The sequence below is a fragment of the Columba livia genome, chromosome 3 (genome assembly GCF_036013475.1).
Source record: "Columba livia isolate bColLiv1 breed racing homer chromosome 3, bColLiv1.pat.W.v2, whole genome shotgun sequence".
Taxonomy (NCBI): Eukaryota; Metazoa; Chordata; class Aves; order Columbiformes; family Columbidae; genus Columba; species Columba livia.
In genome coordinates, this window is record NC_088604.1 from 85,871,032 (window position 1) to 85,888,710 (window position 17,679).

Consider the following 17,679-nt stretch of genomic DNA (forward strand, 5'->3'; position numbering starts at 1 on the left):
TACAATACAGTATATTAAATGCTCAGTTTGGGCTGTACTGATTCCCTACACAGAAAGATTCAGAAACAGTACTGAAATCATTAACATTACTATCAACATGAAAATACTTCCTAACAATCTTTATTTCAGGAAACACAATTAAACAATCACCCATTTTCTCTGAAGAAAAACTTATTTTCATAAGAATCTAAGTATCTCAGTATTCTTCTAGTATCTCTGTATTCTTCTTAGAAGGTCAGGAAAGAGAGCAAACATTTATTGAGACCCCCATGTCAGTAAAATGTGACTGAGCCCAAGAGAATCCTGTGAGGCACTACAGGTTCAAGGCCAAGGTGGGGGGGTAAGGGGGGTGGGGAAGGAGTGGCTCAGAAAGCTCTGTGAATTGAAGACGGCCCTGGAAGTCTACTATGTCCACCACAACAAACAAGGCACCTTTTTCACTTTGACATGCTGATCTCTTCTCAGAAACAGCTTCCCCTTGGTTTCTCACACTTCATATCAATCTTGGCTTTTGCATCTGCTCAATCAAAACAGCTGCCCTTTGAAAAACCTTGCCATTATGTGGCAGAAGAGACATTTTCAGCTCCCCCTTCTTATACCAAGAAACTTCTGAGAAGGCAAGTTGCAAAGTTTATGAAGGCACAGTTCAGCAAATGCTCAGAACAGTTACCTGCCTAGGGAATACAGCTCACTGAAAAATCAAAAATCAGAGCAGAATTATGAAGACAGAGTTGACAGAATTATAAAGAAAGTTGGTGGGTATACCCAGAAGGACAAATATTTTTTTCTCCGTGTCATTCAGTCCTGAAATATAGGAAGGTAAAAGGCCAGCCTCTTCCTAGTCATCACAAATTAGGAAAGCAAAGAGAAGGCTATTACCAGATAATTTCCTAAGCCATTTAACAAATTGTTTCCTATGCTACATTACTTCTCCAAGGGCCATATGAAAAATGATAACCCAATAAACATCACTAGTTGACATGAAAAATTTTATTAAGAGAGAACCCACAGCAATGCTTGCTTCCTTTTTTAAAACTTTTAATTCCTATGTTTCAAAGACTCACTTTTTTTTTTTTTTTTTTTAGAAGTGCGGGAAACTCCTTATAATGCCGAAAAAAAAGTGTCAATATTTTATACTACACCTATAAAACCAGTTAAATCCTGTGTGTTACAATACCGTTTGCAATACTGATATTTTGACAGCAGTTTCATTATAAAAGGTGGAACTTATATTTCTCCTGTTCCAAAAAATTATATAAGAGAATAACTGCTAGACTAGGAAGATCAGGAGAGATGTTTTGTTTTAAAGAAATTGATTCACTAACCACAATCCTACATATTGCATAACACTACTCATATCTCAGCTGTAGACAGTTCTTGGTCAAAACAGTACACTGCAGATGGAAGGACTTACACCTAAAAAACCTCAGAGATAAGACTAAAGACAAGGTGTGAAGCTTCAGTTTTAGAAGGCTTCCCATACACACACATCACACAGAGTACAGATAATTCATTATTGTTCTCGGGTTATTACCTGGTCTTCAATTGACTTATGATCCGTTTCCTGCAGCCAAGAGCCAAGAAGAACACTATCATCATAATGACAAAGAGACCTTAGGAGTGATGTGGTTGTATTAGCAGAGTTGTCTGTCAACGTGAATTCTGCTACCAGCTCTCGAAGAAGCGCATTAAATGATCCTAAAAGGATGGACATTAAGAAGAATCATTGTTCCTTCTTATCCAAGACATTTCAGCTAGACATCAGAAGCTACAAATCAAAGTAGTATCATTACTTTGATTTTACAGGTAGCAAACAGAAAAAGTAAACCTAACAAGACTTGAGCTGAGAGCAAAGCTTCAAACAGAACCCTGGGCTCCCAGTTCCCAAATCAACATACTAAACATACTAAAAACAGATTAGGCCATCCTTTCCAGGATGACAATCCAGATTTTGCAAAAATTTGCTCATCTACACGATCATGTAAATTTAATGAATTAACAAAAGACAAATGAAACCCCAAAACGCAAATGTGTCAGATCATGTGACAATGCCTGACAATTTAATAACTACAGCATAAATCTGTCTAATAGATCAAATCAGGTTTTAAAACAAACAAACAAAAAACCCAAAACAAACAAAACAAAAAAACAAACACACACCAAACTGGAAACCAAATCTAAATCTTCACGCTCCCAGCTGCCCTTTGAATATACTAAGAAACAATGTTCACTACCTTTCTACCTTTTAAGTAACAATGACATAGAAAACCTAAATTGGACTTCAGAACATGATCTGCACATGTCTCAATCCTATAAACAAGACTGTAACTTTTAAACTCTTAAGTGTTACTCTAACATTTTGCAATATTCACACTCTTCAGTTATACTGTCAACATGATAGAGAAAAATAGGGTACATAGTACAAGACTCTTGAAGATCGCTAGTTTTCTATTTTGCATCTTTTATCTGCTTCAAATGCAAGCACCAAAGACTTATCAAAAGGAGTAAGTAGAATTTTTACTTCAATAAAAACTGTTAAAAATGTACATACCTTCATATGTCTTTGGAGGTAATAAAGCCAATATATCATAAAGTCTTAAACGGACCATAGCTGCACTAGCTTTGAGGTGAGCTCCATGGGCTTTAATTACTGATGGAATGCTATAGAAGCAAAAGATAAAAACAGACAGTCAGAAACATTGCAGTTACCAGAAAGAGTATTTTCAGATTTATTTTCACAAGATATGTTTCTAGCCAAGACAAGAAAACAGTGTTCAGACAATTCCTCTGAGCAGTATTACACCTAGGTATCAATGCATTTTCAGAGGTAGTTCTACCGAGCAAACTATTTTTCTTTAATCACACACTGCTGTAAATTGGAGACATATGCTTTCTTGGAAGAAACTTCTACTTTTAATCGGGAGACGTGGAGGGGATGAAAAAAACAAACCACAAAAGTTAACCCAAAATTGTGTTTTATCTTTTATTCTTAAAATGTTTAAAGTCTTTTCATTATTACATTTCCTACAAGAAGAATTTCTTGATTAACATCTAGTATCCAGTATCTTAGGTTTCTCACTTCTTGCACAATAATAGCAAACCATTAATTCAAAAGCTCACTGAATTGGAAATCCACAATGCAGTTAACAAAAGTTACAACAGTAGGCCCTTCATCACAGGTTATGCAATATATACTTTTTACAAAGCTAACGACCATAAACACTACGCTCATTAAAAGTTTTCTCAACATGGAAAAGCAGCGACAGCACAGTACTGGCTCAGAATATGAATTAAAACAAATTTGTTCTAGTATTTTAGCTGTGGGAAAAGACAAAAAGTGAATAAAGCGCAAGAACCGCCTACTTACTGTGACATCATTGTCATGGCACATTCTATGGGTGTCATCAACTTCCTGATCACATCCTCAGTAAGGAGCTCAGGACAGTGAGCAACAAAACTTCTCATAGCTAGTAACAAAGTAGTTTAAATTAAAATTTTATTGACACTAACGAATATAAAGCATAAGCAAGTAAGAGAATATAAAAAAAAGGGAATTAAAAGTATTTATTCAAAGACTGTGTGAGATGTTATATGCCAAAACCAGAAGAATGATGAACTGATGAAAATTTGACAAATTTTATTATTTTTCAAAGAAAGCAGGGAAGTTACAAGAGTCATATCTACACTTGGGATCACATTTTGGTTTACTGCACACTTGTAATCTCAAAGTTTGAAATTCTTACCACACAGAGCTCCAGCCCGACCTTCCAGTGTTACTTGCCAGGTAAAAGAATCCCCTCTTGCCTTCTCTGCTTCTAGCTCCTTCAGAGAACGTGGAAACACATTTCGCCACAGCAGTAACATCTTAGGCAGATGATATCGAACAACAGAAGGACCTATGCAAAAAAATAATTGACGGTATTATAAAAACTTGTATTTAACTAAATGTGAAAAATACACCATTAAGGCTTTTGGTCTTTAAGCTATTTTTCATCTTACTTCAACTTTTCTTCCTTTTTTCCCTACTTGAATAACGAAAACAAAGGAAGTTCATTCTCATTTCTAGGTTGAAAGTGTGGCAAATAAATAGTATAGATAAGTCTGTTTGTTGGTATCAGTACTAAAAATACGAAGTAGGCAATTGTATACCTTGTCAGGTAATATGTAACCACTGCCAACTGTCTTTTTATTATCATTTTATTCTGACTTCTGGGTTTTTTTATAGTACTGTTTTGAAGGCAAACTCTTTAGCCTATCCTAACTTGTTCATAAAACTACTAGAAAGATAACTGACAGTTACTGATTATGTAACTAGCTTAACAGCCAAATTTAAAAACTTCAGAAAAAGCTCCAGAAGATCCAGTGCAAGTGCATTAAAAATATATTGGAGAAGGTCAATCAAAATAGCGCTACATTGTTGGAAAAACATGCCAATAAGCTGGCAAAAAAGGGACAATTTAGAGAAGCAAAATGAAATACAAGATTTTATTTTCTGAGATCAAAATACTGCAGAATACATCAGAACCTTATCATATTTTCCAGTATAAAAAACCCCAAACACATCAGACGTTATTGCTGCAATATTCAAGAGTATACTTATCACCTCTCAAAATACAGCTTCTTATATTTCTGTGATGGCAGATACAAACATGAGGCTGGCTTTTTTAAAAGACAACTGAATGGCTTTTAAACTGTTAACATTTCTCATCAGTACTGCTGCCTACCCAGAGGCACACATGCAACTTGCTTGAATGCTCATTATATTTTATTTACAGCCTAGTTCTTCTACACCATAGTATTCAGGCACGCAGGCTGTGGGCAATTTTGCCTTTTTCATAGAGTGACTACAGGGTCAGTTTTTAAAAACAGAGCAGTTTTGGTTTTGTTTTTTTTTACACCACCTTCTACTATCGTTCAGCTTAAATAAAAACAAATATTTCAATTCTCCCCAGCACAAACAACACTGCTAAAATAAATGCACTAACACTCCATTTCCCTTGGTATAAATACTCTTGTGCTAGATACTGGACTCATTATATGTAGAGACCATTTGCCACAGTGAATAATCAGAAAAGTTGGACAAGCACTAAAACAAAAGCAGCTGTATTTACAAACCTAAAGTCATAAGTGCTCCAAGTAGAAGCCATCCAGCTTGAGTTCGTTGCAAGGAGAGTCTGCTATTTTGCGCAGCAGTTCGTAACAGATCCTCAGCAATACTCACCACCATCTGCATCAATGACAAAAAACAGTGGATTCAAAAAATATAAATTAAGCCACCGCAAGCTACTGCTACACAGCCACCCTTACAGACTATATGTAAAGATGTTTTCAAATCATTTAAATTGACCTACTATAAATAACGAGTGCAGATTACCTTTAATGCAGATGATTAGTGTTGTGCATATGACAATACAGACAGTAACATTCTCTTCAGTAATTATTAAATAATGTGCCAAACAAGAGTGAAAATTTGAAGGACAGGCTGAAAAAGCTGGTAAGTATTGCAACTGAAATACTACAAACACACTTGCTGGCCATTGCTTTCTTATTAGGCACGAGTTCAATTTCAATAATGCTTTAACTCATTAACCACGACACACATTTTGCAAAGCTATTACTTCTAGATAAAATGTATCTTTTTAGTACACTTACAGACGAAACACTCATTATCTCACCTTTCCTTTGGCATGAGGAATACCTAAAGGACACTGATGCACACCACCCAACAAAGCAGCCATTGCAAAACTGTAGCCACTAACAGCTTCAGGGGAGGTCTTGAGATTGTTGAGTCTTTCTGCACATCTGTCTAAAAATGGAGTTAACTGAAAAGGCAATGCCACAGCTACACACCGCAGGCACCATGCAGCAGCAAGTCGAGCAGCCATGCTGGGATGAAGAAGAACCGAAGTTACTGTCTCCAACAGACCTACAGAAAAGAGAATTTACAGTCTTAAAGTTATGATGTGCCTTTATATAAATATATATATATATATATACATAGACAGACAACCAAACTGAACCAATATCAGACAGGTAACATAAAAGTGAAGAAAGTCAGAACTAAAGTACCTGAATATTATGACTTTGACTTTCTCTTTAAGGAAAGACAGAAGTATTAACGTTAGGTTGCCCCACAGCAGGCTTTACCAGCAAAGCTGGAGCTGCCAGAGCTATAGCACTGACTTCCACTACTTCAACAACTGGAAAGAGGCAGTAACCCTATATAAGGGAACAGGCACTGGATGAGATCATTCCTACAATCTGCCCATCTTTTACATAGACTGCCAATAATACAGCAAGACTGATTTTTGGTTTTGTCTCACATTGTAGACAAGCACATACTATAGATGTCACTGACTGCTGTCCTCCACTTTTGACACAATGCTATCTCCGCTGCACCAAGTTATCATCCTTCTACCCTTTCCAAACCTTCATGCCCAGCTAATCCCACTTCCTAACTGTGAGCTCTTCAGTCCAATCTGTCTCCACACCAACACCTTCCTTTGTCCAGACCTCTTAACTTTGCAAACTCCTACTTCAAAGCTCCCACTGCTGCCTTATCTCTTGCTTTCTCTGTAGCTAGTGAACAACTTTCATCTGTTTATTCCATAGCAGCTAGGAGAAATAACACTGACATACAGTCCCCCCTGTTCTTATAGGGCATAGCAGCCATAAGGAATAAATATTAGTACAGTCTTCCCCACTACATAGTTGGGCAAAAGTCAGTATGAGAAGAATATCATATGCATCACAACAACAATCTACATAATGAAATGTTTAAAGGAGTTTGCCTTTCCACTGGAAAAAACACAGGCATCCACAAACTGGAAAAAAAAAAAATGAAAACTGCAGCTGGATTCACATGTTAAGAAGAAAATCGCACATAAACCCAAGTCAACTTAAGCCAAACAACAATCTTTTTAAAACAGGACTATCCACAGCTTCATCTTGACCAAACCCCCCTAACCTCCCCACAAAAATTTGGCATCTGAAGGCAATACAGCTTTCCAGGAGCGAATATTTCAGAGCTCACACAGCAAAACAATGTATTTCCTATAAAACCATAATCAGAAGCAAATCAAGGCTAAAAATCAAAACTTTACAACTTTATTTTATTTTATTTTATTCACCCCAAAAAAGAGCTTCAGGCAAACTTTGATCAAAACAGTTGCTTAATATTTTGTCATGTGTGAACTAAAGCTAGGGTACTAAACACAATGAGCTGGACAAACTTAATTACCTGGAATACTTCAGGGAGTGCCAGCTTCACCAATTTATTTCTTACGTATTAATTTATTATTTAACTAGATTTAATTATATTTCATATTAATTGCTCAAATGTCTCATTTAATCTATTTAAATTTATTTGCATACCAATAGAGGGTTCTTGAATAAGAGGAGATGCAGTGGCATTCAGACTCTGAACCAGACTACCCAGTTCCTGCAGGGCACACACCATTACATGCTGGCTTGCAGATACATCAGCAGTTCCTGATTTGTTTTCACTGTTAGCATCATTCACTACCGCTTCTGCAGAAAACAAAAGTATCTTGCTTAACTACCACTTGAATCACACCTAAATATAGGCAAGACAGAAAGGGACAGTTTTGACATCAACTCTATATTAAAACAAAACAAGTTTGGTCATAGTGACCAAACACTCAATTCTGAAGAAAAATAGTTTTATGACTATCAACCAAACACAATCATCCAAAGACCATCAAAAACAGAATCCCAGCAGCTACTGTGGATGGCAGCACACTAAGAGGTAGAATTAATAGTACAACAAAGCAAAAGTAAGTCTACACAAATGCAGCCTGTGTGTATTGTATCTACGTATACACAGTAAATAAAAATACAAACTTTGGATATCTGGCTTCTGCATATAAATTTGCATGCATATATATTTGGAATACAATTGTAAAAGAAAAAAAAAAAACAAAACAAAACAAAAAACAGAACTTCAGTAAATAATTAACCACAACCTTTATTCATCTTAAAGTCATGCAATTAAGTTCATAGATCCCATTGTATGTTCCTTCTCCTATCCAATATCCCAGAAGCTGCAACTATGACTTCAAATAAAAGAGATTTTGGTATCAGCTTGATGTTTCTATGTCTACTACAGTACAAATTTAGAAAACAACCCCCCCTATATGAAGTAAAGCAACCATTACCAAATTAAAACCCTTCCAATTTATCATCAAATTCATCAGAAATACTCAAAAAAATGAAACAAGTTCTTTCCATCATCCAAATATATAATGGTATTTTCTGAACCTTCTGCAAGGTGGCAGGAAGAATTTCTACAACTGTTTCACCTCAGAAGTAGCATTTCCAATATATGCGCTTTCCTGAAGTAATACTTATTGTGATCAGAACCCTTTTAAGGTTCCATGCATACCGTATCAAATCATACCTACACTATCAAAAAACAGTTATGAGAAGAATCTGCAAAAATTTCAAAATCAATTCCATTTCTATATGTTAAATATTATTTTAAACTCAAATTAGAAGGCATCAGAAAAGGAGAAGAAACAGATGTTTGGTAAATACATTGTTGTGCAATTCCAAGTTACTTTCTCAATCTCTAGCTTGAATTAATTCATAAGAAACAAATGCCAGAGTTGTGTCCGTCCTCATAGTGATGACATATTCTGCAAGGTTCTGCAAAGGGGCCATGTTTATCTTCTCCAGTTCCAGTCTTCAGACTAAATCTTTATTTGTCACCTATAAAATCTAACTGGATATCAGTATGGATATTAGTGGGGGATACACAAGGACGTACAAGATTCTGACCTACAGGATCTTTAACACTGGCAGTAAAGAACTCCACATGACTTTCAGTAGAACCTATCCCAAGACAGATTGCAGATGCACATTTGTTTCCCCACTTCCATTCTAAGCAAATGCAATGTCAAAAGCCATCACAGGATAACAAGACAGTATTACAAAAAATCACTTTTCAAGTAGAACTTACATTTTGGATATCATAATTCAAGCAGAAAGCAGTTGAATTATATTTTATCATAACAACAAAATTACTCATTGCAGTAGAAGAAAGCTAAAAAACAATCAGCCCAGTAAAACGACAGTAACTTTAAACCAGTCTCAAATAAAGAAAAATGGTTCTCACCCACTGCCTTCATTTGTTTACCAATGGCTTGACATACATCTTTGGCAGCTGCAATCTGTGCTTTCTCCCCGAGTAAGCTGCCCACAGTTGCTCTTAGGATAAAGGACACGCATCTTCGAGAGTAAACTGCTTCCACGTGGGTCTGAGTTGCACGAGGATGGGAGACCAGATCAAGCACATGCGACAAAAACGTAGCGAAATTGCGTTCCAACCACTGACCTCCTAATGTTGTAACAAAGACAACGTAGGCCTGCAAATTCAGAAGTTACAGACAGACCCAATTAAAAGAGAAACAAAATACTACATTCAGTCACAGAAGACTAAAGGCTACAGTTATGCATAATACAGTACAGTAGCAATACCAATTAGTAATAAGCAACCTTAATGAGGGTAAGCAGGATGAATCAATCCATTAGCCAGGTCTTTGTCATTGACACAAAACTGTTTCCAGTGCCAAGAGTAGCTCCCATACTGCTACATATACTGTGACGCACAAAATACTCTTTGGATGACTGCAAGAACACTCCATTTATTGCTCTAAATTTGTCTGTTTTCAAGAATTTTAAGAACATAATGTCACTAACAGCAACAACATAAGTATGTTCTAATTCACAATGAAGAACAGGCATTTTTGCCAAGTTCAGCTGACAGGTTGAAAAAAAATAAAAGGGTTTCACAAAATACCCTATGATCAAAAAATACAGATTCTGACAAGTTACTGCAGCATACTGAAGTATCTGTCAGAATGAGAATGCCTGCATTTGAAGAGATGTCGTCACCTTTCTCTATCAGACAAGCGGAGCTTCCACATTCAGATACTACTCAAGACAGACATATGTAGAGAAGGAATAGCTTAACAAATCTGGGCTGCAAAAGGAGAAAAGTGTATCCTCTAAAAAGAAATAAAACTTAAATAGGGAGCTAAAGTCTTATATATATAAGATTTTAATATTTTTGTGAGCTAATCCCACTGATCAATAAGCTTTTCTTAGCACCTATTGTTACTGCACATCAATAATAGAAGTAGCTTATGTGAATAACATCACATATATATCTCACAAAATAGGTGAGTCAAACCAGATTTGTAAGTTAACTTATAAACAAATGAAGAACATAAGCGTGTATATTTTCTACTAAAAGAGTTACAGTTATGTATAAACAGTGTGTTATTTAAAAAAAAAGACAGTTTATCACAAACCTGGGTAACACCGACTCGCACTTCCCTGTTGACAGATCCTCCTACTTTTAGCATCTCTCCACCACTCTTTAGGAAACCAGATCCTCCTCGTAGAAAGCCAGTGGCCATGAGCTCCAAGACCTCCTCAAGTGTGGCTCTCTTCACATTCTGTCGCATCACTTTTGCAAAAAGAAAAAATAATCATTTAATCCAAATTCCAACCAATACAAGAAATGATCCTGAAACCAGACATATTAATTTAAAGTTGTCTTGCAAAAATCTACCTAACATTTCAGATAACAGCTTGTTTTCATGACTAAGGCAATTTTGATAGTTTGTTCTCTATTTCTTTGCATGACTAAGACAGGGAATCTGTACTCTTCACTCTGTTTAGGTTACAGTTTATATAACCAAACAATCCAACTACAAGCTTCCATCTACTGGAATAACAATGTATCGTGCAGATTGTCCATCTGGAAATGGAATCCAGAAGGACTGTACCTGTTGCTTGTTTTGGTATCAGTGCTGTAGCCATGACCGTCCCCAAAAGCTTTGACACTGCAACTCGCACACCATAGTTTGAGTTTTCCAGAGCTTTAAAGCACAGCGTTGCAACATTCTCTAGTTCAGCTGTCCACATAAACACTGCTTCATTCTGTAATTCCAGCAGACACTGTAGGAAAATAAAGACTTGCTGAGCACTAGTGGAGACCATTCCTACCTTTTATCTAAGTATCAGCGTAGTTGCCAGGTTTATTCATAAAATCTTTTAATATAAGTATTTTAAGAGTTATTCCCCCCCGCCCCATTTACCCAATAACTTACCCAAGTAAACAATCTGAAGAATCATGAAATAAGTTAACACATAAACACAAATTAAAAGAGGAAAGCACAACACAAGAACTATGTTACCAAAAACCTCTCCCACTGATGCTAACAGGTAATATATTCTATCTCATATTTGTTTACAAAGCGGGGAAGACAACATTTCAGTGCCTCCTTTTACAAGAAATAAGACACATGTGTGAGCTTTGAGTGTAAACTACTAAGGACTTACCTTGCTCAAGTAATCATCAAATTTCCCATCATAAACAACTGGTCACAGTTCAACTGCAGGTACTTCACAGTCACAGCAGAAGAATTTCTAGAAATGCTGAGAAACATACCCACCTTAGCCACTGCACATCGTACAGCCATAGATCTGTCCGTCAAAAGAGATCGGGCATTCTTGTAAATGTCACGGTGACAAGAAGCTGCTGCTCCTCCAAGACCATTTAGGACTTTCTGTAAACTCATTAGAATTTCACTGCGGCCCTGAGACTGCACACACAAAAAAAAACATTCATGCAAAAATGTGGACACAGTAGTCATATCAAGAACCAGGTGCATAATTCTGGATTTTCCTGTTTGTGTGTAGGAACGTTTCTGGAAACATAATATAGTTCACTAAAGTCATATACAACCAATACCTAGCTGGTTTTAAATAGCAGTAGGCACTATAAATAGCTTTACTAAAACTGCCTCAGTTGTCATATAAATTAAGATGAGCCCAGGCAACCCAACAAATTTGCCCTAGACAAGATGCTTCTGTCCTGCCCCACCATTTATGTGCTGTAGCCTCAGGAAAAAAGAAAAAAATACTTCATATGAGAGAACAGGAAGCCCAGGTAGTCAACAGCTTCCTATGATACCTGCACACAGGCAGGAACTTAGAACTGGAGGGCACAAAAAAAAAGACAAAAAAACCCAAACAAACACCACCAAACACAACCAGACACACAAAAAAACCACACAGGTACAACAGCTGAAGAAAAACAAACAAAATCCCAACAGAACCATTTGCACCAAACCAGACCCACTGACAGCCCAGGACACATTCTCTTTATTCTCTCAATATTATGATGCACACCCTCTCTTCAAGGCACAATGCATCCTGCTCACATGCAGAGTAACATCTTTGTGGCAAAACTTTCCTGCTTGTTACTTTTAAACAACTGAATGTTTATTCATGGTACACATCCTAACCATAGTAGTTAGAAATGGTACATACAACCATTTTACAATTTTCATTATTGATACCACTATGAAGCAACTACTATAATATTCATATGACAAAATTCTAAACTCTGCAGTAATAATACATGCACACGTTTAACTTGATAATAATTACGGAAGTGATTTGAATTTTTCTACTTAGAAAGCAAACAATCCAGGCATTTTGGCAAGCACTTTTGGAGGAAGCAGGTTTCAGTTTAAATGGAATCAAGATCACTTATATAAAATAATCTGAAACTTACCTCTGCACTTTTCAGCGACTTTAAAAGATTATTCACTGTTTCTGGAAAAGAACTACCCAGCATTCTGCCCATTTTTTCATAAAAGGCTCCAACACATGCCACAGCAGCCCTATGGAAAATGCAATAATCAGTGTTTTTCTGTATCATATAAATGAAGACAAATACTTAAACAGAAATATATGTTTTAAAAATCACTGATGAATAAAAATCTATTTATTATCCACTCTTTATACTGGCTGTTTAACACTGTGCATTTAAATCACGTTTTTTGTTCACAAAAAAAGTTAATAGCTTCTAAGAACACAAAATGTATTTGCATGAGTACTATTACAGGATCCATGCAAAGAGTGAGAAATTCTGGAGAAATCTGTGCTGAAATCTCAACACGATCAGGGCATTGTGTGTTTCAATAAACTCTCTTTTCCACACACCTGCAAAGCTGTAAAGAAAATAACACCTACCTTTTAATATGCCCTGATACATTTTTTGTAGATACTGAATAGTATTTTTTGTTTTGAAGCCTAAGAACTTAAGATGTATAAATTATTGCATAACACAAGAAAAGTTATGAACACTGTAAAAAAATCACTGGATCCATAAACAGTTGTATACATGTTTTCCTTTCCTTGCCATTTGAGATTAGGAACGTTTTACATAACACCATACTACAGTTATATACACAAATTTCTACAGGACCATCAGACCATCACAGAAGCAACTCCTAACAACATGTACTTTCTCATCACAAAGGAACAAGGCTTTTTTTAAAAACTTCAAATTCTTGGGTAAACAACTTTTTAGCAAAGCTATTTGTTACAAATTCATTAGAGCCTACCCATTAATAGGCATGTATTTTAAACTTGAAATCATCTAGTAAAAACCTTTCTGAAGTTTCAAAGCATGTTATAGTACAAATCCCTTCCCATACAAGTTCCTCATAAAGTTGCAGCAACTTCAAATAAAAGGAGGACAGTATCTGCCCAAACTGTGACTATTTCTGATTTTGTTAAATCCTATTGTTATGAAAATGTCTGAAGGCAAGCCCAAATTGGGGTTCACTAGACACTGTGAACATATCAAACGGCACATGTGAGAAAAGTGCTATAACCAGTTTCAGTGGAAGCTGTTTGTAGCATTAACGAAATGCCCACCAGTGAGACTGCTCCTACACGTAAAGACAAAGTGGATCACACATACATGTACACACACATCCACATATACAGACTCTGTTTGAGATTCTTGTGCAGTATATATCACAGCAGGGGAATACAAACAGGCAATGTTTGATGGGGAAAAAAACCTGAATATTTGGTTACAATTCTCTGGGCATAGATAATGCTCATTTGGCAATCTGCAGGTTCCATCTTAAATGGGGCACCCGAGCGCAATCAGCAATAACACCACTGGTAGAATTTCTTCATCAACTGTTACCCTCTCCATGACACAAGCATGTGAAAAAACATAAGACAGTCCCTCGACCAGAGTAAAGCATCTCACATTCAGGTAGCCATGTATGTGTTGCCTTTGAGTCCTGCCCTCCACAATCTCACTCCTGCTCTTTCCTCTGCTGTATCAAGTATATGTGAGCTCCAAATAAGCATGCAAACTACAAGTAAACATAAGGGGCACATGTACAGGCAGATTCTCCTGCAATATCTAGGACCACTTTGCTCAAAAATCATTCTCCTTTCCTCAAGAACATTAAACATACAGTTTTGTGGGCAGGTAGGCTGCAGTATCATCTTTGCTCTTGATGATGTCATTACACTTGTCAAGTGTCTGAAAAACAGTAAATGTGTCTCCAATGCTGTAGAGAGCAGCAAGATTTTTTGCTAGCAGTTTTCGCGTAGGTGGCCCAGGGGAACTGCTGATGAGTCCTGTTAGCTGTTCTACAAGCTTCTTCTGTTTTTCTTTGACATCTGTCTGTTAATGGACCAAAAATAAAAATGTCATTTAATCCTGTGCCTTGCCTCCAACACCCAGAAAAACCTACAAGAGCTTTAAGTAAATCTTATACCATTCCCACTTGTAAGTAATTCAGCAAATGGCTTGTCTCAAAGAGATTTGAGGTACATTCAATAATAGCAGAGACAGATGCTAGATGCTCAAAATTAGCTGTTGCCCTACTTAATTTTATTTTTTCTTAAATGCTTACTAGAAATACAGTAATACCTGTCTTGAACATCTTTTAAGCCACTTTACCATCAAGAACCCCTACTCTAGGATGGAAAGTTTTGCCTTCCAAATATTTAAGACAATTAAGATCTCCAACCAAACTGTTACATGATAGTCTCATACTGACTGTTTACAATTAAACACTAAAAAGCTACAAAATAATACAGAAGCTCTTCAAGCTGAATGTGAAATTACACAGTTATCAACTGGCCATTACCTGTGATGTTTCTCTAGCATGAAATGAACACAAGTGTTTTAGAAATAAGGGGAAAAAATATTACCTTGTTAGCAGCTACCAGCACTTTATCCAAAAATCTCAACCATTCAAATATAAAGACTGGTCTCTTTGCTTCTGTGATTTGAGCTAATGCTTCCTCGTTCAGTAACAAACTATGAGCCAGCTCCATACTGGTTAAATTTCAGTTTTATTGTAAATTTCTGTAGCAACTCTGAAACAAAAATGTAAATATTAGTATAAAGTACAACAGTAGGAAGCTTTGAAAATCAAAGGAAAATAAGAAATCTACAGATTGCAGTATCAGATAAGCGGTCCCATATGAAAACTATTCACATATTTACAACTGAGTTACATTCCATTAGTATTTCAGGAAACAGAGTTGTTAATGTTATAAAGAGCCCCCATAGGAAACTTCAGGATGCTAACTCTTAGCCAAGAAAAATATACTGAAGTCCCTGTTTAAAGAGGAAAAAAAAAAAAACCACACACAAGAGAGATAAAAGAGTCATCTCACTGTCTCTTCTTACACAAAACAGAATAAGGGTCGTCCCTAATCAAAACTCTTGATCACACTCTCGAATCTTGGGTGTGAACCTGCCCACCTTCTCAAAATCTTCAACAGCCACTGACTTAAGACCTCCCAGATCCCACCAGCCTTGCTTTAAGGCCTGTGCAACCCAGCAAGCCTTAGGTGCGACAGCCTGGAATAGAAGCAGCAGCCAAACAACTGCAAGTCTCCCCAAGAGGCAAAACGTTACAGATCAAACACCCGAGATCCTGCTCAAACAGTGAATGCTAGGCAGCAAAGCACTACCAAAAGCACGCTATCATTGTAAGCAAACATTCCACAGACAAGTTAACCTTAGCAAACCACATTTCAACAAAGCGTAGCTGTTTAAAGCAGAGCAGCTGCTTCCTCATTCATGGTCAAACCCAAAAAATTCTTTAAGTCAAATGAAGCAATTTAAATTAAATATTTTTTTGTAAACAGTCCTGATTAGACAGCAGTAAAGGGTGATGTACTAATGCTACAACTGTATTATGGTTCTAAATTAACTTTAATGATTTGGTGCTGATGAAACTAAAGCACCACAAGGTCTAACGCTGAACTTGTTCCCTATTCTTTGGTAACTTGAATTATAATATTTTTCGCTGCACACATCTCTAGCAATAAATCAGCAAAAGTGGAAGAGCCACATATGGAAGCACATACAGCCCTGCCCCCAACACCTGGAAAGACAACTTCTGGCTTTTTTTTCCTTTTTTTAAAGTCACTGAGAATTGAGGAACTATCGCCCGTTGGTAATGCACAGACATATTGTCTCAAAACACCTTTGCATGAAAGCAGAAAGAAACACAACTAATGAGAGCACTGCGATTCTTTGGGTATCATCCCAGAGATCTACAGCTCTCATCACACCCACACAGCACACACGTACCGTATGACAGCACAGCTCATGACTCCTTTTCCTCCCCAAATAAAAGTTTTCATTTTCCCCTGGCCTTTAGAGCCATAAACCCCTTACACACCTTCCACACACTCCCTTATCTCTTCATCTAAAATTAGGAAACGCAAGCTCTGAGTTACCAAATCCGCACACACATTCAGCTGTGCCGCCAAAGCACAAGGGATCAGACACAATAACAATTACATGAATGTTCAGCTAACTGGAGAGTTGGAGTCAAAACACACAGCTATGCAGGCAGTCCAAAGCTCATCTATGCTGACCAAAGGTTTGCTCCAAATTTCAGCAAACAATGCCTATCAAGTCCTATGGATTCTGGTGAGGGCTGGGTCATACTGAGTGTGTTACAAGTAACAAATACAACATTATCTCCCACGGGATGCAGAGCAAAAGCCTACCAAAGCCAATTAGCATTCAGTAAGTTATGTGGTGTCTAATTATAGTGATTATAAAACGTTCAGATATATTAGAGTTTCCCTGCTATTTTCCAGTTGCTTTTTCTGTAGGCTAAATCAACCATTCGGATCTCCACCGGTACATGCACTTCAGCAGACTGAGAAAGCTGAAAAACAGGCAAGTATAGAAGTGACATCCTGAGGAACTGCAGCAGGTGAAAAGGTTTTTGTGCCTGGCTCCTTCCACACATATCAGCTACTTTAATAAAGCCATAGCACCTCTCCCCATGCATCGTGGCTGCTTCAAAATCCCCTCAGGAATTAACCCTTCCAGACCGTGTTACAAAGCCAGCTGAACACAGCTACACACCACAGCATCTCGGCACAGGAATGACCCCAACAACCAGCCAGCAGCGTGCTGCCTCCATACCCGCGCCGCCCCCGGGAATGTACACACGCACGCCAGCACCGGCTCCTGTGGGGACACCGGCTGCTGAGGGTAAGTGCGGACACACCGGCCCGCTCCGCCGCAGAGCCCTGCCCGCCGCACACCGCCTCCCTGCCGCCCTCAACGGTCACGGCGCGCGTCTTACGCTCTAACCGCGCGGCGGCCGCGTCCGGCCAGCTCCGGGCTGCGCGAGGCGTGACAAGGCGGCCGCGGCCCCCGGGGGGCGGGACACGGTCAGGGACACGCTCGGCCGCACGCGCCCCCTCACCCACGCCGCCCCAGCTCCGCGCAGCGAGGCGCCCCCTCCGAGGGGCTGTCAACCAGCGGCCTTGGCTGCTGCTGCAGTC

The 17,679-nt window shown here is 37.9% G+C and overlaps 1 protein-coding gene across 4 annotated transcripts in view; it reads right to left on the reverse strand.

The window, feature by feature from the left end:
- The window catches only part of HEATR5B (HEAT repeat containing 5B), a 59,134-nt gene that overhangs the window by 41,236 nt on the left and 219 nt on the right, over window positions 1–17,679 (reverse strand). For 3 of the 4 annotated variants that reach the window (XM_065057957.1, XM_065057960.1, XM_065057958.1), the window contains exons 2-15: window positions 15,067–15,234; window positions 14,322–14,533; window positions 12,611–12,719; window positions 11,484–11,633; window positions 10,815–10,986; window positions 10,335–10,492; window positions 9,137–9,386; window positions 7,375–7,530; window positions 5,676–5,926; window positions 5,116–5,227; window positions 3,744–3,896; window positions 3,368–3,467; window positions 2,552–2,661; window positions 1,535–1,698 (exon numbers count right to left, since the gene is read on the reverse strand). In XM_065057957.1, the coding sequence (XP_064914029.1) occupies window positions 1,535–1,698; window positions 2,552–2,661; window positions 3,368–3,467; window positions 3,744–3,896; window positions 5,116–5,227; window positions 5,676–5,926; window positions 7,375–7,530; window positions 9,137–9,386; window positions 10,335–10,492; window positions 10,815–10,986; window positions 11,484–11,633; window positions 12,611–12,719; window positions 14,322–14,533; window positions 15,067–15,192 (2,223 nt within the window). In that variant the 5' untranslated portion in view covers window positions 15,193–15,234. Of the gene's footprint in view, window positions 1–1,534; window positions 1,699–2,551; window positions 2,662–3,367; window positions 3,468–3,743; window positions 3,897–5,115; window positions 5,228–5,675; window positions 5,927–7,374; window positions 7,531–9,136; window positions 9,387–10,334; window positions 10,493–10,814; window positions 10,987–11,483; window positions 11,634–12,610; window positions 12,720–14,321; window positions 14,534–15,066; window positions 15,235–17,485; window positions 17,659–17,679 lie in introns of those variants that run through there. The other variant, XM_065057959.1, reaches the window with a different exon arrangement.